Below are 23,718 nucleotides of genomic sequence, written 5' to 3'. Positions count from 1 at the left end.
AGAAGAGAGAATGTCCTTTTGTATGGCTGGTTTGTTGCCTTAGAAGGTGGAGAAACCCCAGCCATAAGGGCTGTAACTGCACTGTTTGAGCAATTGGTCCTGAATTTGGCACTCTCAGTTGGGTCCACGCCAGAACCACATCGTCAACAGTTTGCAAATGCGTGTGTAAATAAAGATCAGACCAAGACCGATCCCTGAGGAACAACATGAGTGACCTCCTTCACCTGACAGTTCACCTCAGTGTGACCCATGTAAGAATGCCCTTTAACCAAGTTCCTTACCACCTTTCATTCAAATGCCATATTGAAATCCATGTCATTAGATCTACGTGCATTTCTTGTCTAAAAAAGTGGGTATTCTCAGAGAAGGAAAGCTGGCTGGTCGGCACAATCCCCTTTTGTTAGGAACCATGTTGTATTTATCCAGTTACCATTGTGCCTTATTGCTCCCTTAACTACTTTCTCTTTCAGAATTCCAAGACCCTCACAACAGTTGACTCAGGCCTGGAGTTTCCCAAATCACACTGTTTTCCCCTTAAACACTTAAAAATACGGAACTATAATTAGAATTCTCACAGATCCATAGGGTACGACTGCCCAAGTTTAATCATTAAAAATCCTGCCTACTGGGCTTGCAATTTCATGATGCCCATTCCTTTAATATATTTTGTGTATGGGGCAAGGCCAGAATGGCTAAGTAGTACTGAGAAACAGGCAGTTAGCCCAGGCTAAACAAATCCACTAGACCTGGTACCACGCAGTTGCCTAGCAGGTTAATCAGGAAACCTGGAAGCGCAATTAAGATACTTTCTAAGAAGGCAGTAGAGATACCTACTTTAATTAGAACACCTGCAGCCAATCTAAGCAGGCTAATCAAGGGCACCTGGTAAAAGGAGCTCACTCAGTCAGGCCAGGGAGGAAACAGAGAATGGAGCGTGTGTGAGGAAAGCTGGGAGCAAGAAGGCAAGGAACGAGAGTGAGAAGAGCGTACTGCTGGACGGACTAAAGCGAAGTACAAGCATTATCAGACAACCAGGAAGGAAGGTCCTGTGGTGAGGAATAAAGAAGGTGTTTGAGGAGGCCATGGGGAAGTAGCCCAGGGAGTTGTAGCTGTCACACAGCTGTTACAGGAGGCACTATAGACAGCTGCAATCCACAGGGCCCTAGGCTGGAACCCGGAGTAGAGGGCGGGCCCGGGTTCCCCCCAAACCTCCCAACTCCTGATCAGACACAGGAGAAGCTGACCCAGCCTGTGGGTTCCACAAGAGGGGAAGATCACTGAGGTGAACAAATCCACCAATAAGTGCAGGACCCACCAAGGTAGATGAGGAACTTTGTCACATTGGATAGAAATTATCTGCCCCTGCAGTTTAGTCCCATTAAATAGTTTGTGTTTGACTTCCACCTCGGATGTGGTCATTTCTAATTCTATATCCTCCTTCCCATTGGCCACCCTGCCACTACCCCTAAACTCTTCATTACCCTCATTAAAAACTGAGGCAAAGTATTTGTAGGTGTTGGGCCACACCTAGATTATCTTTAATCTCCATCCCATCCTCAGTACTTAACAGTCCCATTTCTTCTTCCCTTGTTTTCTTTTTATGTATATGGCTCGAGAACCTTTTACTATCAGTTTAATTCCTTTTGCAGGGTCCAACTCTGCTTGGCTGCTGGCAGTGCTCACTTTATCACTACACTTCCTGACCTCCAAGCAGCAGCTTCCCTTGATGATCCCTCTGTTCTTCTACTCCTTGTAGGCTTTCTGCTTTCTCTAATCACCTGCTTGAGATGCTTGGGCTGCAACCCTTCCCTGCCAATGTTTTCCCCTTGCTTGGGCTGGGGGCTTCAGAGAGCTTCTGCAACTTTCATTTAAAGTAATTCCAGGTCTCCTCTACGTTCAGATCCTTGAGTTCTTAAGTCCAGTCCACTTCCCTGACTCATTCCCTTCGTGTTTTTAGAGTTTGTGTGACGAAGTGGGACTGTTCTTAATGTTTCCTTTGAATACTGTGTGGGTGCCTCAGTTCCCCTATACATTTCTTAAATCTCCAGCATGCATAAATGGCTGACACCCTGTATCCTGGCAACAAATAGCCTGAGCCCTTCCCCCCCTGCAAGGGAATAGCTAAAGATGAACAAAGAGATCAGGTGACCTCCTGGTCCGGGAAAGAGACAAAGGCCAGAAAGGAAGGGCTGGAAGAGGTTTCAGTTGGGAGCTGGCTGGGGATGGGAAGCGAGGGCAGATAATGTTGTCTGGCTCACTGCCCCCTAGGATGGACCTGGCTGAGGGGTCCCATTCTCTGTACCTATAAGCTCCGTTTTAGACCATGTTATGACATTATTGATATAAACTGGGACCATATAGAACATGGGTTGCAACCAAGGTCCTGTAGTGGCACCAAATCCTATGTAAAGGGGGTCATATAAGGTGTCTAAGACCAAGTTACGGGTTACTAGTTATGATTATGCTGTCTGTATGTCTGTATCATTTTTGTAGTTGAAGTTTATGATATTGGCTTGTGTACGTCTGTATATTTAAATTGGTGCTAGCAGTTTTGGATTGAACTCCCAGACAAAGTTGGTGTCAGCTCAGCTTAGGCGCGCTGGATGGCATATAAGGACCATCAACTACACAATGACCCATTGAGAGGAGGGGGATACACCTTGGTGACTCCAGCAAGTGTGCAAGAACTGGCCCACTGTGACTGGCAGACCTCCATTTTGGCTGTAACTTTCCACAGTAAAGGAACACAAGGAGTGGTTCTTACAAACCTGGAAGAGCCTATATAAGGCCAAAGGCCTCATACTCCATTTGGTCTCAATCCTGCTTCTTACCTCTGGAGGGACTTTGCTACAAACTGAAGCTCTAGCACAAAGGACTGAATGACCCATCCCAGCCGGGTATGTTCTCAACAGAGAACTTGATTTGAACACTGCAGTTTACCCATCACTGCTACCAAGCCTGAACCAAGAACTTTGCCATACGGTAAAGTGTAATTGATTCCATTTAAACAAATTCTAGCTCCATCTCTAATCTTTTTCCTTTTATGAAATAAACCTTAGATTTAGATTCTAAAGATTGGCAACAGCGTGATTTGTGGGTAAGAATCTGATGTGTATATATATTGACACTGGGGTCTGGGCCTTGCCTTTGGGACGGGAGAAACTTTTTTATATTTTTAACGGAGTGTTGGTTTTCATAACCATTCATCCCCAGGACGTGTGGAACTGGTGGTGATACTGGAAGACTGGAGTGTCTAAGGAAATTGCTTGTGTGATTTGCGGTTAGCCAGTGGGGTGAAACCGAAGACATTTTTGTCTGGCTGGTTTGGTTTGCCTTAGAGGTGGAAAACCCCCAGCCTTGGGCTGTGACTGCCCTGTTTTGAGCAATTGGTCCTGATTTGGCACTCTCAGTTGGGTCCCGCCAGAACCACATCGTCACAGATGTTCCTGTCATCAGATAAACCTCTGTTTTACTGGCTGGCTGAGAGTCACGTCTGACTGTGAAGTGGGGGTGCAGGACCTGTGGCTTCCCCAGGACCCCGTCTGGGTGGGCTCGCTGTGGGAAGTGTATGGAGGGGCAGAGGATGTTGAATACTCCAAGGTCAGACCCAGGAAGGTGAAGCCGTGTGAGCTCCTTGCCTTGAAGACAATCTGCTCACAGAGAGGAGACTTCACCAGAGTCCTGCATGGGTTTGTGGGGAGCAGTTCCAGAGCATCGCCCGGTTCAGTGAGTATCTGGTGAAGATGTCTGTCAGCCGTCACAGTCAGGAATACCTGGGCTCTATCATTATTAGTTGCACTTGTCCTCCGATCTATATCCGGAAAGTTAGTCTCCCATAATCACACAATTCCCAGTAATTTTTCATTTATTAAACAAATTAAGGAGGTCTCTATCCATACTCAGATCGGATCCTGGGGGTCTGTAGCAGACCCTGAGCACTATCCCAGGGGAACCTCTAGTATCTTTCTTTCCCAAAGTGATTTTGACGCAAACAGATTCTGTTTTATTCACTCCATCATTTCTTTACAGTCTACTCATCATTACTATGCAGTGCCACTCCAACCTTTGCCTTTGTTTCTGTCTCTGCTGAACAGCACGTACCCTTCAGTACCTGTGCTCCACTCATGACTAAGGCTACGATTTAGTCACTCAGGTCACAGAAGTCACAGAATCCATGACTTCCAGTGACCTCTGTGACTTCAGCTTGTGGAGGTTGGGAACTGCCCAGTCCAGCAGTCTGGGAGCTGCCCTTGTCTGGGAAGAATCCCCGAGCCCCCAGCAGCCACCAATGGGGGGACCCCACAGCTCCTGGCCCCCACGGGCAGCAGGGGACCCCTGGAGCTGCAAACAGCAGGGGTCCTTCTTAGCCCCTCCGCAGCTGCCCCACTTCAGGCAGTGTAGGGACCCACAGATCCCCATTTTGTCAGGTATATTTTTAGTAAAAGTCACAGACAAGTCACAGCTTCTGTGAATTTTTCTTTTTCCCTGTGATGCGTCTCTGACTTTTACTAAAAAATATCCCTGACAAAATCTTAGCCTTACTCATGACTACTATTCCCACTTCTTTCTGTTACCCCTAGAATACCTGCTTTCACCTCTCCTCCATCTTGTTACCCAAGCTCCTTGCCTTGGGGTCAGACATCTTAGTTGTTTCTGTTCGGCTTTGCCCAGATTCCTCACCCAGCTGGGCACAGTCATTCTAGTGCCAGTATCGCCTACCTGGCTGCTAGGGTCACTGGCACGGCCACTTTCTCTCCTCTTAATGTCCCTTCTCCTCTCCTCTGCTGTTCCTTTCATACCCTCTCTCCTGCTCAGGGTTGGAACCAAGCATGGAGATTACGTCTCCCTGGATTCCAAGTTCAAAGGCGGGAACAGATGGAAGGCAGATCCCCACAAGGCCCCGCGCACACAGCAGATGGCACTGGCAGGGACCATGGTTATTTGGCACCATATGGGAGGTGCAGGGCTGGAGCAGCCGTCCCCTGGCTATCTGTGCAGCCCCTGCTGCCCTGGCTCGGTGCACACCCATCCCAGCAGGCTGTGGCCTGTGTCAGGAGACCCTAGGGAATCCTTACCTGTGCCAGGAAGGGCGACTCCACCCCCAGGTACTTGGAGACCACATAGAGGCAGAAGAGGTGTCGGTCAATGCCGGCGCCCGTCATGGCCAGACGATACATTTGCTGGTGCTTCTCTGCTGCCACCTGGAAGAGCTGCAGACGCTCCAGTTGCTGCAGTGAGAAAAGGGCGTACTCAGGGCAGAGCCAGGACACGGGCCAGGGGCTCCTCGTCCGTGTGGTGTGGGCTGGGGACTCGACCCTGGCCTATTGCAGCTCCCTGTGCCACTCTCCCCCTCCACCAAGGGCTCTGACTGAATGCACTGGCTCTAGGGGGTGTCTTCTAGTGTGCCCAGCCTCGGGGAGAGCACCCCCTTAGCAGCCCATGGGACCCACTGGACATTGTGGAAGAAGCATAATGCCCAGTGAGTAACACACAGCATGGGGGGGAAGAACCCTAGCTTAGCCCAGCGGTGGGGGGTGGGCCTGGGGGGATAGGTGTGGCTGTGGGGTACGCCCTGGGCCTGGCTGGGGGGGATGCAGAGAGGAGCCCTGGGCCTGGCTGGGGGGCGGGGTGCAGTGAGAGGCCCTAGGCCTGGCTGGGGGGACGCAGGAGGGCCCTGGGCCTGAATGGGAGGAGGCAGGGCAGGCCCTGGGCCTGGATGGGGAGATGCAGGGGGGTCCTGGGCCTGGCATGGGGGGAGGAGGGGTCTGGGCCTGGTGGGTTACACTCACGCCCTGAGCCGGGTCCATCATGCTCCGTACGAATGCTGTGGACTCCCTGGTGCAGGATCTCACTGTCTCAGTTCTGCCCTCCCGGAAGAGACGCGTCATGGACGCCTCGTAGGTGAGACAGAAGCTGCCCTTGTCCTGGAAGGAGACGGGGCAGGTCAGAGCTGAGGTGGGGGGCAGGAGGAGGCATGGAGAGGGGGAATGAGGAGTGCTACCTGCCCCTCGTGCCCATGGGGGGAGCCCAGCAGAGCAGTGCATGGTGCCTGGCCGAGAGGCTCCCCTCGCCCCTTTGTTCGTGCCCTGCCAGTGGGGACCGGGAGGGCTGCAGGGAGGGAGCAGCCCAGCACCAGAGCCAGACAAACCCTCGGCACCGTCGCTGGCCCCAAACAGTCCCTAGACTGTAACTCTCGCACTGGGAGCTGGTCTTTGCTGCCCGGGTCTGAGCCGACGGGGACACTCGGGCTTTCCGTGTTCAACCTTTCCCTGCAGCCCCGAGGGCTAGAAACAGCCAAGACTGCCACCCCCAGGATTGTGGAGCTGGGGCCCTAAGAAAAACCCCAAACCTTGGTAGAATTACAGTAAAATGGTGAACCAGCTGCACCTGCCTCAGTGGGCACCAAAAACAGAGAGAGCCGCGGATGTAGGGAAAGGGAGGGACAGATGGGGCCACAGGGTGGCTCTTACCTGGAAGCGAGCCAGCTGCAGCGAGATCTGGATGAAGGCGTCGGGGCTGATCTTGAATCGCTTGATCAGGCCCTTCCCGAAATTGGAGAATTGGAAACAGTGGAAATCCACATCGTCTGCCAGTGCCTTGGCCACGCGGTAGGAGCTATCGATAACCTTCCTGCACTGCGCAGAAAGCACCGGCTAATGCCCTCCTGGCTAGCACACGGGGGCCCGAGCTGGACTCCTGTGCTAATGGGGACAGGGAATGTTGGGAGCGGGGGATTTCGCAGAGCCTCTCTGGGATCCCAGGGCGGCAGCTCACGAACCTTCTCCCTGGGATTTAACCCAGAGCTTCAATTCCACTAGCAATGTCAGGCTGGGCCAGGCAGAGAGTCAGGGAGAGGAGCAACTGGGGACCTCGGCTGGCCCAAGGTAGGTGACCCAGTGTGGGCAGGGGCTGCTCCCCAGGCAAGACACAGACCCCCTCATGCTCCAGCCCAGGTCACACTTCCCAGAGCACAAAGGCTGGCGGGGGAGTGGGGGGGATTCCTCCTGGGTTACCCCTTCCACTGCCCAGGCCTCAGTCCCCCAGCCGCTGTGGCCACCGTCTAGTGCTCAGGGTGCCCACCCCATACAGCACCAGGGCTCCTGATCCCTGCTGGCAGAGGAGGGAAGAGCCATCAGAAGCAGACAGAATTACACACACAAAATGACATTAGAATAATGCTAGCGTGGCAATGCCAAGCCCACAATAGTTAGAAAATGCCAGAATGAAGGTTGCCTGGTGCCTTCACCCTCCCATTGTGCATATGTCTTAAGATCCAGTAGATAATTACATCAGCACTATGGAGAACCTGGGCTTCCTTGTAATGGACATATACGTGACCCGGTTTCCCCTCACTTTGTATTGTTACCCCACAGGTGTGAAGGAGTTAACTTCTCCTCTGGGCTGAGGAGGTAAGAAAAGATGGTGACTTACCTGTATCCTAACCACTGTCCTTCGAGATGTGGGTGCAGACATGTATTCCACTCGGGCGTGCGCTCAGCGCACCGAAGTGGGAGAATTTTGCCCAGCTGTACCCTAGGGGTGGCACTCACGCTCCTCCCCTCATAGCTCCTTCCATGGCTATATAAGGGTGGCACTGCCCAACCGCCCTCAGTCCTTCGCACTGAACTCCCCAGCTGGACACTCTGACGCAGAGGGTGGACTGTGGAATACACATCTGCACCTGCATCTTGAAGAGCGCCAGTTACAATACAGGTAAGTAGTTGTCTTTTCTTCTTCGAGTGGCTACAGGTACATATGCCGCACGCAGGCAGTTCCAGCCCGAGGGGGACTCAGAGTCCATTTAACAGTGAGTGTAGAACTGCCTTCCCAAAGTTTGCAACAAGCTCGATGCCATGGTGATTGCATCATGTCTAGAAAAAGTATGCACAGAAGACCACATCGCAGCCCTGCAGCTATCCAGCACTGAGACAGTGCTAAGAGATGCGTCCAATATCACCTTGTGACAAAGTGGGACTGTTCTTAATGTTTCCTCTGATTATTGTAGGGGTGCCTCAGTTTCCCCTATGCATTTCTTAAGTCTCTAGGAGGTGGGATAAAGGCCAGTGTGCATAAATGGACGACACTCTGTCTCCTGGCAACTAATGGCCGGGGCCCTTCCCCCATGCAAGGCGATAGCTAAAGGTGTTAGAGAACAAAGAGATCAGGTGACCTCCTGGCCTGGGAAAGGGACAAAGCCCAGAGAGGAGGGGCTGGAGGGGGAGTCAGTTTGGGGTTGGCTGGGGACATGGAGTGAGTGCAGACCTGGGGGTCTGGCTCACTGACCCCCAAAGTACATCCAGCTGAGAGGTCCTGTTCTCTGTATCTACAAGCTCTGTTTTAGACCATGTTCCTCTCGTTTAATAAACCTCTGTTTTACTGGCTGGCTAAGAGTCACGTTTGACTGCGAAGTGGGAGTGCAGGACCCTGTGGCTTCCCCAGGATCCCGCCTGGATGGACTCACTGTGGGAAGCGCACGGAGGGGCAGAGGATGCTGAATGCTCCAAGGTCAGACCCAGGAAGGTGAAGCTGTGTGAGCTCCTTGCCTCGAAGACAATCTGCTCACAGAGAGGAGACTTCACCAGAGTCCTGCCTCGCTTCATAGGGAGCAGTTCCAGAGCATCGCCTGGGGACCCCATGACACACCTGTGCACTCATTGAATGACCCCGCAATGGTTGTGGAAGGGTCATCCTAGAGACCTCAGAAGCCATGGTAATGCAGGCAGTTACCACCTGGAAATGTACTGAGCCAAGACTGGTTGTCCCTTCATCCGCTCAGCATGGGAGATAAGGTGGTGAACAAAATGACTTAGTCCTTTCTAAATAACATGCCAAGCACCACCTGACATCTAAACTAGGTAGATGCCGTTCCTCTGCACTTCAACGTAGTTTGGGGGAAAATATAGTTAAGTAAATAACTTCCACATAATGCACAGTCAACCTGTGGAACCTGTCCTAATGGCCCCCACTGTCACCAGATAAAGGAACAGATCTTAAGATGGTTAAAGAACACTTAGTTTAACAGCATCTGTCTGGCAAGAAATCCCTTCTCAATGGTTGTGGTTGTGAAATCCTCATTTCTTTCCTTACAGTCCCCACTTCCCTGTTGTTTATCTGTCTGGTTCTTTAGTTGTTTCTGTCTCCTGTGTAATTAATTTTGCTGGGTGTAAGATAATTAGGGTGGTGGGATATAGTAGGTCAGAGAATTGTGTTACAATATGTTAGGATTGGTTAGATAGATTTCAGTAAAATGATCGGTTGAGGTCTAGCTAAGCAGGACTCAAGTTTCACTATATAAATTGGGGTCCAAGGAGGAGACCAGGTGATGCTTCTCATCCCAGTGAAGAGGAATAAGCTCCCAGCCGCCTGGGACGGGCCATTTAAGGTCATCGCACAGCTGCACAAGGTGAACTATGTGGTGGAACTGTCCAGCCGGGCTCACAGCCACCGAGGGTACCGTGTCAACATGACGAAGCCATACTGGGACGGGGAGAGGCTGATTCGGGCCATGTGTGGGCAGTGGGAGGAGAAGGGGGGATGATCCCCTGCTGGACCTTTTCCCTAAGGCAGAAGCTAGCCCTCGCTGGACTCAATTCCCCTCTCTGACCAGCTAACCCCTGCACAGCAGGCAGAGATCAGAGAGATGCTGCGTGCCTACCAGCCGCTGTTCTCCAGCCGGCCTGGGCTCACTAACCTGGCTGTCCACGGGGTGGAGACAGGAGCCACCCTCCCATCCATCAAAGTGTCTCCGTCAGAGTCACTGGGAGCACAGCCCAGGCCCCGGAGACAGAGGTCGGGGACATGCTGGCTTATGGGGTGATCCTGCCCTCCGCCCAGCCCCTAGGCCTCACCCCTGGTGCTGGTCCCCAAGGGAGACGGATCTATCAGACTCTGAGTGGACTAGCAGAAGCTCAATGCCTTCACCCTGTCCGGTGCCTGTCCCGTGCCTGGGCCTGACGAGAGCCTGGACAAGCTGTGGGGGGACTTGTTACCTCCCTACCATGGATCTCACTAAAAGCTACTGGCAGGCGCCTTTGGACCCGGATGCCAGGCTAAGATCTGCTTGTAGCCCCCAATCAGGCTCTTTGAGTTCCTGGTCCTGCCTTTTGGCCTCAAGAGGGAAACTGCCACCTCCCGGCACGGGGTGGGTCAGTTTCTGAGAGGAGTGGAGAACTTTGCCCAGGCATACATTGACGATATCTATGTCTTTAGCCAGAGCTGGGAGGAACACATGTCCCAGGTGAAGAGGGGGCTGCGTCGCCTCTAGGATGCAGGACTGATTGTAAAGGTAGAAAAAACACGGTTACTCACCTTTGTAACTGTTGTTCTTCGAGATGTGTTGCTCATATCCATTCCAGTAGGTGTACGCGCCGCACGTGCACGTTCGTCGGAGACTTTTACCCTAGCAACTCCAGCGGGCCGGCAGGTCGCCCCCTGGAGTGGCCCTGCCATGGCGGGTGATATATACCCCTACCGGCCTGCCCGCTCCTCAGTTCCTTCTTGCCGGTTACTCCGACAGTGGGGAAGGAGGGTGGGTGTGGTAAATGGATATGAGCAACACTATCTCGAAGACAAAGAGTTACAAGGTAAGTAACCATGTTTCTTCTTCGAGTGCTTGCTCATATCCATTCCAGTAGGTGATTCCAAGCCTTACCTAGCGGTGGGTCGGAGTGAGAGGTCACAGTGCGCAACACGGCAGAGCGAAGGCCGCATCATCCTGGACTGCTGGACCAGGGCATAATGGGTAGCAAAGGTGGCACGGAGGACCAGGTCGCTGCCTGCAGATCTCCTGGACGGGTACTCGTGCGAAGAATGCTGTTGACGAAGCCTGGGCTCTAGTAGAGTGCGCCGTTACTCGGCCGGAGTGAGATGGGCCAGGTCGTAACAGGTCGTATACAGGAAGTCACCCATGAGGAATCCTCTGAGAGGAGACTGGCAACCCTCTACTCGACTCACACGGCGACAAAGAGCTGGGTGGAACTTACGGAATGGTTTGTTCACTCTATATAAAAGGCGAGCACCCTGTGCACGTCTAGAGTGTAACTGTTGCTCCTTCCGAGACAAATGCGGTTTCGGGAAGAAGACAGGCAGGATATGTCCTGGTTGACAGAAACGGCGAGAGACTTTGAAGAAATGCGGGTGCGGCTTCAGTTGCACCTTGTCCGATGGAACCAACCGTATACGGGGGTCCACCATGAGGGTGCGCAGCTCTGATACGCGCCGAGCGGGAGTGATTGCACCAGGAATGCCATCTTCCAGGACAAGTAGAGGAGGGAAAACGTAGCCAGCGGCTCAAATGGGGAGACGTAAGACGGGACAACACTAGTTGAGATCCCAGAGGGGCTGGGTGGCGGACCTGGGGGAAAGGCGCTCCAGCCCTTTGAGGAACGAGACACAATTGGGTGCGAGAGGACCGAGCGCCTTCACCTCCCCAGGTGGAAGGTGGAGATGGCGCTAAGTGAACTCGGAGAGGAGGACAGTGCCAGCTTTGTTCTTGAGCGACCAAAGGTAAATCTAAACAATTGGGATGAGAACATCGGTGGGGGTGGAAGCGCTCCTCCCGCACCAGCATGGTAAAACGCTATATCCATTTGCGCTACGTCATGTCGCCCTTGTAGATGGTTCTTCTACTTCCCCAGAAGTACCTGCTCACTGGGAGAGCAATGTAACTCGGACCGGGTTAGCACCTAGGAGCCACGCTAGAGAGGTGCAGCGACGGAGCTCCGGGTGACAGAGGCAGCCGTGGTCTCGCGTGATCAGGTCCAGGTGAGAGGCAGGGGAACAGGGCCAACTACAGACAGGTCCAGCAGCAGAGAAGTACCAATGCTGCCGGGGCCACGCCGGAGCGATGAGAATCAAGCGGGCCCTGTCCTGCGCGCCTTCAGAAGAACTTGTGGACTAACGGGAACAGGAGGAACCATAGAAGAGGTGCGTTGCCCACGGAATCAGAAGGCGTTCTGCGTTGAGCCCGCGCTCACAGGACCTTGGCAAGGCGAAATCGGCACTTCCTGTTGCTGTTGCAAAGAGTCCATGTGGGGATGCCCCATGTCGGAAGAGAGCAAGGCGACGTCCGGGCGAAGGGACCATTCGTGGGAGCTGAAGGGACCAGCTGAGACGGTCCGCCAGGGTATTTCGAGCCCGGCAAGTAGGAAAGCGATCGGGTGACGAGTGGGCTATGCAAAAGTCCACAGTATATTGCTTCCTGACAAAGAAGAAGATTCGTCCGCCTTGCCTGTTCACGTAGTATACACCGCCGTTGTGTGTCGATAAAGACTGGAAACACAGCGGCCCTCTATCTGTCGACGGAACGCTTGACAAGCCAGGCGGACCGCTCTCAATCCCGGAATTGATATGGAGGCGAGGTTCGGAGGAAACCAGCGACCTTGGGTCCGTAGGTTCCTAGCTGAGCCCCCACCTCAAGTCTGATGCGTCTGTCGTCAGGGACAGCGAGGGCTGGGGCTGATGAAATGGAAAGCCCCAACATACGACGGACTGATCTAGCCACATTGGAGAGAGAGGAGGACGACTTGGGAATCGTGACCACCGTGTCCAACGGGCGCGCTGCCGATGGGAGCTGAGGATGAGCAGGATGTGCGGGGCGAGGAGCGGAGTCGGGCGTGCGCTGTGACGAAAGTACAGGCTGCCATGTGCCCCAACAGCGACAGGCAAGTGCACAGGGAGGTCAGAGGTGCTGACTGTAGCCTGCGGATGATGGCTGACAGTATATGGACAGTGCCAAAGAAGGACCGCCCTGGCTATGTTCGAGCTCAGAACGGCTCCAATAACTCTATCCTCTGAGTAGGGGATAGGGTGGACTCTCCGCGTTGAGCAACAGTGAGACTTGAGAAAAGGCGGCTGACCACTTGGACGTGCTCTCCGGACTCGATCCTGTGAAGGTCCCCGATAAGACAGTCGTCGAGGTAGGGGAACAAAGTGTACCCGACTGCAACGAGAAAGGTGACGACTACAGCCATGCATTTGGTGAACACTCTCGGGGCGTGGAGAGTCCGAACGGAGGACCGTGAGAATGATAGCGCCGGCTGCCGACAATGAAGCGAAGGAACCTTCGATGGGGGCGGGAGATGGATAATATTGAAAATACGCATCCTGCATGTCGAGGCGGAGTATCAGTCTCCGGGATCCAGAGAAGGAATAATGGTACCCAAGGAAACATGCGGATACTCAGCTTGATAGATGTTTGGTTGAGCTCCTTTAGGTCGAGGAATGGGTGGAGGACTCCCTTGGCCTTGAGGATCAGGAGAGTAACAGGAGTAGAACCCCCTGCCGTCTCATTCTCTGGAACCTCCTCTATGGCCCTTTGTTGAGGAGCATTGCGACCTCCTGGAGGAGATCTGCTCGGTGAGAGGGTCCCTGAAGAGGGACGAGGAAGGGGGCGGAGGGCGGGAAAGAAGCAACGGCAGGTGGTATCCAAAGCTGCAGCGTGCGGAGGACCAACGATCTGTAGTAAGCTGGCACCACTGCCGGAGGAAGAACGAGAGACGGTTGAAAAGGGAGGAGAGGATCACGGAAAGACTGTACAAGCGCCCCCGGGTGCACCTTCAAAATGACGGCTTCGGACGAGGACGGCTTGAGGGGACCTTGGTTTTGGCCCCCTGTGTTGCCCGATTGTCTGCTCCTGCACTTCTATTTGCGTCTCCTGGCAAAGTCTTCCTTTGCCTGGGTTGTGAAAGGCCTGCGCGTTGCTGAGGCCTGAATGTCGACGCGTGTTTACTGGTGTGTGCATCCCTAGGGCACGCATAATGACCCTATTGTTCTTGAGGCTCTGTAGGCGAGGGTCCGTCTTGTTGGAAAACAGGCCCGTGCCCTCAAACGGAAGATCCTGGATTGTGTCTGGAGTTAGCAGGAAGGCCAGAAGACTTGTAGCCGGAGATGCGGCGCATAGTGACTCGGAGGCAGAGTCCTGGCGGCAGAAATCTGCTGCGTCTAAAGAAGCCTCAACGAAGTGCGTGCAACCCTTTTGCCTCTCGTTCCAGTAGAGCATTGTTACTCTTGACGTAGCATCTGTGGGAGAAGCTCTCATTATCAGCCGCCGCCCGGCGGTGTTATATAAGTAGCGGCTGAGCAGAGCTTGCTGGTTTGGTCCGCAGCTGTAACGCTCCTGCGGAGTGACTGTACGGCCAAGCAGGTCCATACATCGCGCTTTCCTAGACTTGGGCGGAGCTTCTTGCCCATGTCGTTCCCTCTCGTTACGATAGATGAACAACGAGGGAACACGGGTTGGATGCACATCAGATACTCGTTACTTCGAAGGGACCATATATTTGCACTCCACACCCGAGCAGCGGGGGAACGGAGCCGGTGACTGCCAGATGGTGGTGCATTGGTCTGTACGGTCTTTATGAAGGTAGGGCGACACAAGTGGCGCATCTGCATGAGTATTGTGACGACTGGGTCTTCACCCTCGGAGACCTCTCAGCCTGATGCTCATGTTTTGTGCAACGTGCCTGAGGAGATCCTGGTGTGCTCTGAGGTCCAGCGGGGGGGGACCGGTGGTCGTCGTCCCACCCGCCATCATCCGGCAAGGATGACGAGGAGAGACCTGCAGAAGGGTCCGGTGCGGCTCAGATTGGAGAACTGTCTCCGGCACCTGCGGGGGTTCAGTCCCTGGCGGTGGGACGACTGTTCCTCTGCAGGGATGGTGGGGGCCGCGAGACAGTAGCATCCGGGAGCCTACACGCTTGAGCCAGACACACTATGGCAGATTGCTGAGCGCCCTCAGGCTTGCTGAAAACCCAGGGTGTCGAACCCACTGGATGGCGGACCATGTTCCTGGGGACCCTCGGGGAAGAGGGCGGCGGGTCTGTCAATGTCCAGGTACACGCTGTCCGCTCGTGAAGACACTGAACCCTGCCGAGAGGGCCACGGGGGGCCGAACGCGGGTAGTGTGAGTCCACAGCTCCTGATGGCGACGACCTCCTCGGTGCCGGAGATCGGTGCCGCGAGCTGTACCGGTGCTGGGATCGGGACCGGGACCTGCCACCAGCGCGGAGCTGGGCGGTTGACCGGGATCTGGACCTTCGGTGCCGTGAGCGGCTCCTCGAGTCGCGATGCCGGCAGCGGTGGCTGGAGCCGGAGCGGTGCGGGGAGTATCGGGACCGGCGCGAAGACGACAGGTGCCGCGAGTACGACCGGTGCCGCCGGGGAGAGCGGTGCCGGAACTGCAAGCGGCACCTCGAGGGAGATCTCCCTCGGGATCGCGATCGGTGCCGGGATCGTGATCGGTGACGGACCGGAGAATCCGGGGACGGTGCCCGCATTGGGGTCGGCTTGCCCTTGGAGAGTAAAACCCGCACCGGCGGTGCCGGGGGTTGGGGCAGCCCAGGCTCCGTCAAGGCAATGAGGTCTCGTGCCGACAAGAATGTCTCAGGGGTGGACGGGACTATGAGCTCTACCCCAGATCTTGGCAGGGAGCTAGGAGGGATCGGACTCGACGGACCCGCCGGGCCCGGAGTCAACGAAGCCCCTGTCATGGCCAGCACGGCCGGCGTCGGCATCGGGTGCTCCTTACGGGGCTGCTTAGCCGGGGTAGAGGATGTCGAGGGCCTCTTCCCAGGAGCCGGTGCCGGAGAAGGCTGGTGCCGCTGCGTTTTCGCGGTGCCGGAGGGATCCGGTGCCGGAGCCACGCTCGGTGCCAAGGGCACGGGGTGAAGTGCCGCTTCCATAAGGAGCGTCCTGAGGCGCTGGTCTCGCTCCTTCTTAGTCCGCGGCCGGAAGGCTTTGCAGATGCGGCACTTCTCCGAGACGTGTGATTCCCCCAGGCACTTTAAGCAGGCATCGTGGGGATCACTGGTGGGGATCGGCTTTTTACAAGCCGAGCACGCTTTGAACCCCGGCGAACCAGGCATCAGCCCGGCACCGGGCGCGGGAGAGGGCTAGAGCCCTGAACCCGCTAAATAACTAACTATATATATATACAAGAATTATAACTATAACTACAACTATATTATACTAAGTAAACTACAACTAACTAACTAGAACTGCAACGATGAACAAGAGAAGCTAGGGATGTGGAGGACAGCTATGCCGCCCTCCACAGTTCCAACGACCGACACGGTGGTAAGAAGGAACTGAGGAGCGGGCGGGCCGGCAGGGGTATATATCACCCGCCATGGCGGCGCCACTCTAGGGGGCAACCTGCCGCGTTCGCGGACAACCGCCAGAGACTGCACAGCGCCCACCCTTTGACAGAATCATATTTCTTTATTCAAAAGAGAAGCGATCAGCCATTTCATCAGTACCCTCCACTGCAAAATCCTCCGGCCAAGGATTGTAACTCACTTTCCGAGCATCCTTCTGGACGTCGAAGTCAGGCCCCGAAAAGCGGGGGACAATGCACCTCGCTGTGAGTCCCCAAGCGCCCGTCTTACCCTTTGCGCGCCGCTCAGACAGACCACAGAGATGACACCAACGCAGCCGCAGGGGAAAAACGCGCGGGCGCGCGGGTCAGATGAGACGCAGACGAGCAGCAGGAGCTGGAGTTCTGGGCGCAGACGGAGAGGGGCAGCAATCAACGTTCAGTCCCCAGCCAGAGGCGTGCAGAGAAGTCCCTGAAGCGCCGCCAACATTCACAGACACTGCACCCGCTCTACGTGGAGACCCTGTGGAAAAAATCCCGACCAGGCAAAGGCTTGAGGGACGCACAAGTAACATCCACAACCACTCCCTCACCGGGCAGCTCACGCCTTGCCCGACTGCGGTCATTACACCGCACCAATTAAACTGCGTCCCGTCTATGAGCCAAGCCGATCACGGAACCGGACAAGTGCTCAGAATAAGTGAGGGACAAACCCTGGAGACCTCCACCACGCCTGTTGCAGCCCACGCAAGCCCACGCAGCAGCCTGGCAGCCCACAACAACGCCTCCAGGACCGCCTAGTGAAGGCCATCGTCCCCCTACCACCCTCCGGGAGCATTGCAGCTCTAACCGACCATCCTCTGACACCCCAGCGAAACAAGCGGAGAGCCGCGGCCCCAGCTACATTGCGTCGCTCGAACTTGACGCAGACGAAACAAGATCATTCTCCTCATCACGGAACGATCACTCCGTTCGATCTGAGCATTCTAGGACTCGAGCCCGCGCTGATGCACCACGCGCAGCGCCCTGTTACAGCGCAGTGACAAAATCCAATCATGCAAAATATGACTAGCAAACCCCCATTGACTCGCACACAGATTTCGCTCGGGCACTAGGGGCTAGCGGACACAGGAAGAGTTTTGACGAAACACGAAAACGCCAAGGCGAATACGATCTGCGGGGCTGGGAGAGGAGGCCCACCAACCGGGGGCAGGGGCGGCGTAGGGCGCGGAGCATGCGGAAACGCGCCGGGTAAAACACGGAGACGTGAACTGAAGGGGCTCGTGGAAGAAGATTCACAGCGGAGGAAGAACCGGAAAGCAATCCACGAAGCAGCACGACATGAAATCGACGGACTCATAGTGCGCGGATGGCGCCAGGAACTTAAGGAACCTGGCGGAGAACCCACATCTCAGCTGGCACGCCCCTCAGCCATACCAGGAGTGAGCTCGCCGAGCTGCTGCGCGACGCATCGCGCCGAGCGAGGGCGGCAGGGGAAACCCTACCAGCCTCCCTCCTACTTAACACTAACAACACGACACTCGCCCTGATCTGACCCACCGGATCTGCGATTCGCACCATCCGAGTGAGGGTCACCCTGTCAGCAGCCAGACTACCCGTGCCGTTTGCTATGACTACACCGCTGTCCCTTCTTTCTTCTAAATCCCATATGCACATTACGCGCCGTGGTCGAGGATGCACCCATTATCATGAGCGAGTGTACCCTCGATCGACGCTTCTCCTCTTACTAAAGCCTCCTTCTTTGACCTCCACTCTCCGCCTCCGCTCGCCAGCGCAGTCACCCGTAAGCGAGTCCGCACGCGCGGACGGGGGACATTACAGACTGTAGTACATTATGCCTAACCCAGTAAACCAAATAGCCCGGTGCTGAAGCGCGTGCCTGCCCATACGGTGCTGGTATTTGTTGCCGCCCGCGGCGATGACAAACTGACGGATCCCAAATCTGCGTGAGGATCTTTATTAAAATAATGCTCGTAATCAAATCTATTTGAATGCACCTGGGGCTTGGTCCCTTTGGGAGCGGAGAAACCTTCTTTTCTTTTTACTGGGTGGTGGATTTCATAACCATTTCATTGACCCCTAGGACGTGGCCCACTGTGGTGATATCTGGGAGACTGGACGTGCGAAGGAAATTGCGCTTGGTGAGCTGCAGTTAGCCACTAGGGCGTGACAGAGCCAGAGTCATCTGTGTTCACTGGCTCGGTTGGGTTTCTGCCCTACAGAGCTTGACCACAACCCCACCTCCTGGGCGTCGACTGCGCCCTGTTAGGCAAATTGTTCCGTATCTGTGCACGGCAGTGTGGATCGCCAGAACGCAGCACCCGTCCACACGTGCGTAGTCGCTAGATCCACAGAACAGGTCAATTAGCTGGTCAGAACCCACGCCTATCACCAACATTTGAAATTCTGTAATGGAGAATTGGTGTTAAAGATCAGTTGACCATGAGCCCAGAAAGCATTACACCCTGCAAATGCAATGGAAAACTGCAGAGCCCTCCGAAACAGCCTGCAGTTTGAACACGGACAAAATCGCGGAGCACACTCCGAAATGACAGCGGGCCACCGCCCTGCCGCAACTGGAGAATGCCAGCGCGCGCGGAGAGAAGCCAAGAGCTCGAAGGGGCGTCTGGAGCTTCTGGCTTGCTGAAGAAAAAGCTCGACAGCACGGCAACGGGACTGGAAGCACGAGAAGATGCTGGACTCACGAAGAGCGAGAGCGAGAAGAACTATCCAGAGATCGTCACTCCTGCCAGGATTCTAGAGGCACATGCGGAAAGACACCAGAACTCGTATCCCCCTTGAGCAGCGAGATGACGAACGAGTACTTGGATATAGGTAAATTAGCTATGGACTAGGGCATCCTTGCGCGTCACACCCAGCTTCTGTGCCCAGGAGGAGAGGCTGGCACGTCTAACTCGATGAGGTAGATAAGCTGTTGCGCTGTGCAGGAAAGCAGGTGGGTCTCGCTGAGTAGGAGTTTCTAATATCTGTCTAATGTCTCAGAAAGTGACATGCGAGATTAAGCAATCAAGCCGAGCAAAGCAATTCTCATGCGTGAGACGAAATTTTCTCCAGCAGCAGATCTCCAAGTACAATGCCAGCGTGGAAGCCCTAATGAGAGACAGAAAGAGGGTAAATTGTAATGGGTGAGATGTGCTAGTCACAGGTCGCTTGTCACAAAGTGAACCTGAAATGGGTATACTGTGATCTTGTAGCAAGACGCTCCAATGTAAGCGAGAGAAAACGCAGCAGTTATCTGTGGGCGGACGAAACAGTTGCTATGCACGCCTGTAGGAGATCACAGTGTCGGCGAGGCAGTTTGCGTACCGGCATCCTGTGACTGATGACTTGTCTAAGTCAGCGCACATGTTGGGAAAGACAAGATAGGCACAGGGAGATCGAGCTGGTCGCTAGCCCGTTACGTGTAATTCCTGGTAGAAGCGAGTGACAGTAAAGAATGTGCTGTGCTGTCAGGGTATTGACTTGCCTATGAGAAGCTTACCTCGGTCTCCAAGCAGTTGTCTGTGAACAGAGCCGTGTGCTGGACAAGGGAAAGGAAATCCCAAGCTGTGTGTCTGGTGAAGGAGAATGTCGTCTCCGCTTTCTGTCTGTGAGCAAGAAGGAGTGCCTTCAGCCTGTAATGGTTAGGTGATGCAGTTGTCTCAGAGTTGTTCTAATTCATCTAAGCCAGGAGGGAATGGTCCTAAGTTTGTCTCTTGGGAAGAATGGCTGTAACTAGTTGCATCCAGTTAGTGTCAACCCAAATCCAGACCAGACAATTCCTGGTGCTTGTAGTTGCAGTTGCCTAATGTGTGGTTGGAAAAGGGTAGCAGCTGTCTGAGCAGGTGATACCTAGCCAGGCACAAGGAGACAAAGTGTGATTTAATTGTGTACCTTATACAGTTTACAACTTGTAGCAAGAAGGAACAAGATTTTAAACTTCGTTCATGGCCAAGGAAGGAAAGGCTTCTAGCCTGTTATTCTAAAAGTCATAATCCTGAAAGGAAGTGTAGCAATCTGCCTTGAGGGGCCAAGCGATTCTGATGTAAGTAACCGACCAGAAAAGTTTGTGGTGGCTCAAGGAAGTGTTCTCTTTAGAGCAACCCTAGGTGAAGGATAAAGCAGAATTCTGAGAGGGATAATGCTGTTTAAAAATCCATGGGAAAAGGAATCCTCAGAGTAATCTTGCAAGCAGTTTGCTGCAACTGAAGGGTGTGTAAGATGATTTAATCAAGAAAGTTTCATTCTAACAGCCAAGAAGTTTCTGTTGTGAATGATCCACGACTTTCCTTTTGAAAGATCAGTCGTGGGTAGCTTTAAGAACTCGGAGATAAGTAAAGCGTTAAGAAATTAAGCAGCCCGTAATCAAGTGGCTGTGTGTGCCCAGCTTGGGGAAGACAATGTTGTGGAAACAAAATGTCTCCATGCTAGTTCTGTGAGTAAGCTGTGCTTCAGGATCTAAGAACAGATTGGTTGCTGGTGTTCAAAGCTAAATGGTTTATGGACTAAATGCTGAGGATGCAGAAAGAGCAAGCAGACTCTCACCCTCCAACACTATTTGAATTTGTGTGTGGTCTCTCTGTAAGACAGAGTCGCAACATTGAAATTGAGCCCCCAACCCCCCCAAAACACCCGCCCCCCCAGAGCCACCGCCCCCCACTCCCAAATACCCCCACACATACCGCAGCTAAGAAGTAAAAGATAGCTCATGCCTGCTAAGTCAGCATACAAATTCGCCTGACGGCAGGAAGAAAAAAGACTTGCTAATAGCGGTTAGGCAAAGAGCAGCCCACCCCATCGCCAGTGAATTTAGTAAGCAAGAGAATCAGGGTTGTCAAAGTCAGCAGACAACGAGGAAGAAAGGACCAGGGAGGAACAGGAGAGTGTTGCAAGCGACGCAGTCCACAGGTCTAGACTCCTAAAAAAGCCAACTCCAACTGGAGAGAGACCAAGGAGCTGGGCATACAAACTCATGATTGTAAATGACAACTAGTCACCACATGAATACTCTCTGTTGCTTGTTGCCTAATGTACAGTTTAGCGCTACAATAAGAGGCGAACGATGTTGTCGTACTGCGTTCCAAGAATTGTACACACCGTACAAAACTTGCCCAGAGCCCTACTGGAACAAGCTCCATGGAGAACGCTGTGAAGCAGCACATCGAGAACACATCTTATGCTTACAGAAGCCTCGCTAAACCCGGCTCCCTCACACGCACTTAACAACTATAATTGCCTGAAAAGTATGGAAGCTTTCACAGGGGAAAAAGACATCCAGGACCTGATTGCACCTAAGAAAAGGGAAAGCTGAGGCACACACCAAGGAGCACTGGCTAAATGCCTGATTCCTCTAACTTCCGGAACAACATGATCCACGGAGTCCCGTAGCTTTCATTTGAAGGCTAATTAAGGTCTCCAAACATGGCCAGAACTGTATAGATAAAATTGGCTAGTTCTTTAGCTCTTGGGCAAAGCATATGAGATCATACAGGAATCCTGCGCATAGAACAGATCCAATCCACTGTTGTTCAACAACTAGTTTTACCTTGAGTTTGTAAAGAGATCAATCAATGTTATTGAACATTAACATTAGATTAACCATTCGTTAACACTGGTACGGCCCTAAACACGCCAACACTGGCTGTAGTGACCAAAGAAGGCAGGATGTGATGTGTTGGGATGCACACTCTCTCTAGTGGAATATCTGTGTCATCTCACTCCTCAGCCCCACGCAGAATCAATTTTGTGTTGCGGGTGTGGTGAACGTTTATTCGGAGTACTTCGCTGTCAAGCAGGCCTGTGATTATCAAACTAACGGAGGCAAAAGGAGAAAAAGAATAAGTAACAGACTCAGGCGCCATTCACACACACGCAGCTAAAAGAGAGGGGGATCTAAAACAACAAAAATCTTAACGTGCATCATCCCCAAAACAACCAAAAGAAGTCATTAAAAACCTAATTAATATATACATAAAATCCTGAGTGATAGGCATGGACGAATGTGTTACGTGAAAATGTAAACACATCATATTATTTAAATTATATCATAGAGTCAAAACAATAAATATTAAGTAATCATTAGAATCATACGCATAATTATCCTACCGAGAATGGTACGACAAACCACATAAACTATAATGTAGAGCAATCTTATATGCCGGGTTTAATAATACTACAAAAGGGAGTGAATCGCATAATCCTTATACACCACCCATGAGCGTTACAGCGCTATAAACAACCCAGACAAGGATCAAATGTAAAAAAACTAGTCTAATGAAGAAGAATAAACCATTCATGTTGACAATACAGCAAGGAGTATAAACGCATCAAAAGACGATGAAATGCAAGAAAGAAAGAATATCAGCTTGTAATCATATAACAACTGCATTAATCTAAGAAAATTACAAAATAGACAGAATAAACTCAAGAGGCATTTTATTTATCATAAGAGAAAGTATGAAAGGATAACCACAGGTGAGAGGAATAACCGGGAGCATCAAAATCAACTCAAGAACAATGAGCGAGATTTGGCATAATGAAAAATCACACTTAAACCCCGAAAACGCAAGACATGACTCACGATCATGTCCCTGCTCTTTTAATTTTTTAAAATACTTTTTTTTTTTACTCAGGCCAGGCGTGTGGGTAGGGCCACGTAACACCAGTGTAAACAAATGGTTTAATTAAAGTCATGTTTTTTTTTCGAAAACTAACTGGTCCAGAATTGATGTTAATGGTGGAGATATAATAATTCCGAGGAGAATTTTTTCTTCATTTTCTCTATCACTTTTACACTTCTGACAATAACCCACTTTTTATTAAACTTCTTACACAAATCTATAAACCAAACAAGACACAACCATCGTAAAAATAAACCAAACCAAATTACGGACCAACAGACACTCGAACAGAATTAATCAGCTAGGAAGACTTACAGCATGTGAATTAACAATAGTTGGAAATATAATGAAAAACCACAAGAAGCTAAAGAATACATTCTGGTATTGGATCTTTATTCTTTCTGTTCTTGTAGTCACTTCCATCTCTCTCGGTCTAATCTATGAGTGTCTATCTATATGTTCAGAAAGTCATGCTGATATCTCTCTTCATTATCTGGGCCTCTGCGTTAATATAGCAAGCACTCATCAGATTCACTGTAGATCCTCGTCGAACAATTAGAGTACAATAGACCCAGCCCGGACTGCTTGAGCACTTCTACCGTAAGCTGACATCATAGGCTAAAAAAACTAGCTCCATTTAATTTATTAAATCCCTCTAATAATATAATTGCAGAACGAAACCAATCAACAATGAATGCAAGACATTTTTTAAGACAATCAAGTTTATTGTCAAATAGACATGGTGTTTGGTTTTTGGTGAGCTGATGCAGGTTATATAATAGAGTCCATGATAATAGTAGGCAAAGACGTATAGTAACAAATTCATAACATAAATATTAAATAGTTGTTTCAGAACATAAGAGGGAAAGTATGCATTTAGCCATGACAATCAATATGAGATAGTAGTGCCTCTTTACCCCCTTAGTCCTAGTGCACATTCAATCGATATTCTTTTCCCCTGTGAAAAAGCTTCCCATACACCTG

At 52.2% G+C, this 23,718-nt stretch overlaps 1 protein-coding gene across 1 annotated transcript in view; it reads right to left on the bottom strand.

The window, feature by feature from the left end:
• CPT1B (carnitine palmitoyltransferase 1B) overlaps window positions 1–23,718 on the bottom strand; it is a 55,317-nt gene that overhangs the window by 7,136 nt on the left and 24,463 nt on the right. The window contains exons 14-17 of the mRNA XM_075063984.1: window positions 8,432–8,447; window positions 6,471–6,635; window positions 5,790–5,924; window positions 5,076–5,228 (exon numbers count right to left, since the gene is read on the bottom strand). Coding sequence (XP_074920085.1) covers window positions 5,076–5,228; window positions 5,790–5,924; window positions 6,471–6,635; window positions 8,432–8,447 — 469 coding nt within the window. The remainder of the gene's footprint in view (window positions 1–5,075; window positions 5,229–5,789; window positions 5,925–6,470; window positions 6,636–8,431; window positions 8,448–23,718) is intronic.

The sequence above is a fragment of the Chelonoidis abingdonii genome, chromosome 1 (assembly GCF_003597395.2).
Source record: "Chelonoidis abingdonii isolate Lonesome George chromosome 1, CheloAbing_2.0, whole genome shotgun sequence".
Lineage (NCBI taxonomy): Eukaryota > Metazoa > Chordata > Testudines > Testudinidae > Chelonoidis > Chelonoidis abingdonii.
The sequence above is the reverse complement of the archived record's forward strand: the minus strand, read 5'-3'. Positions and strand labels throughout refer to the sequence as shown.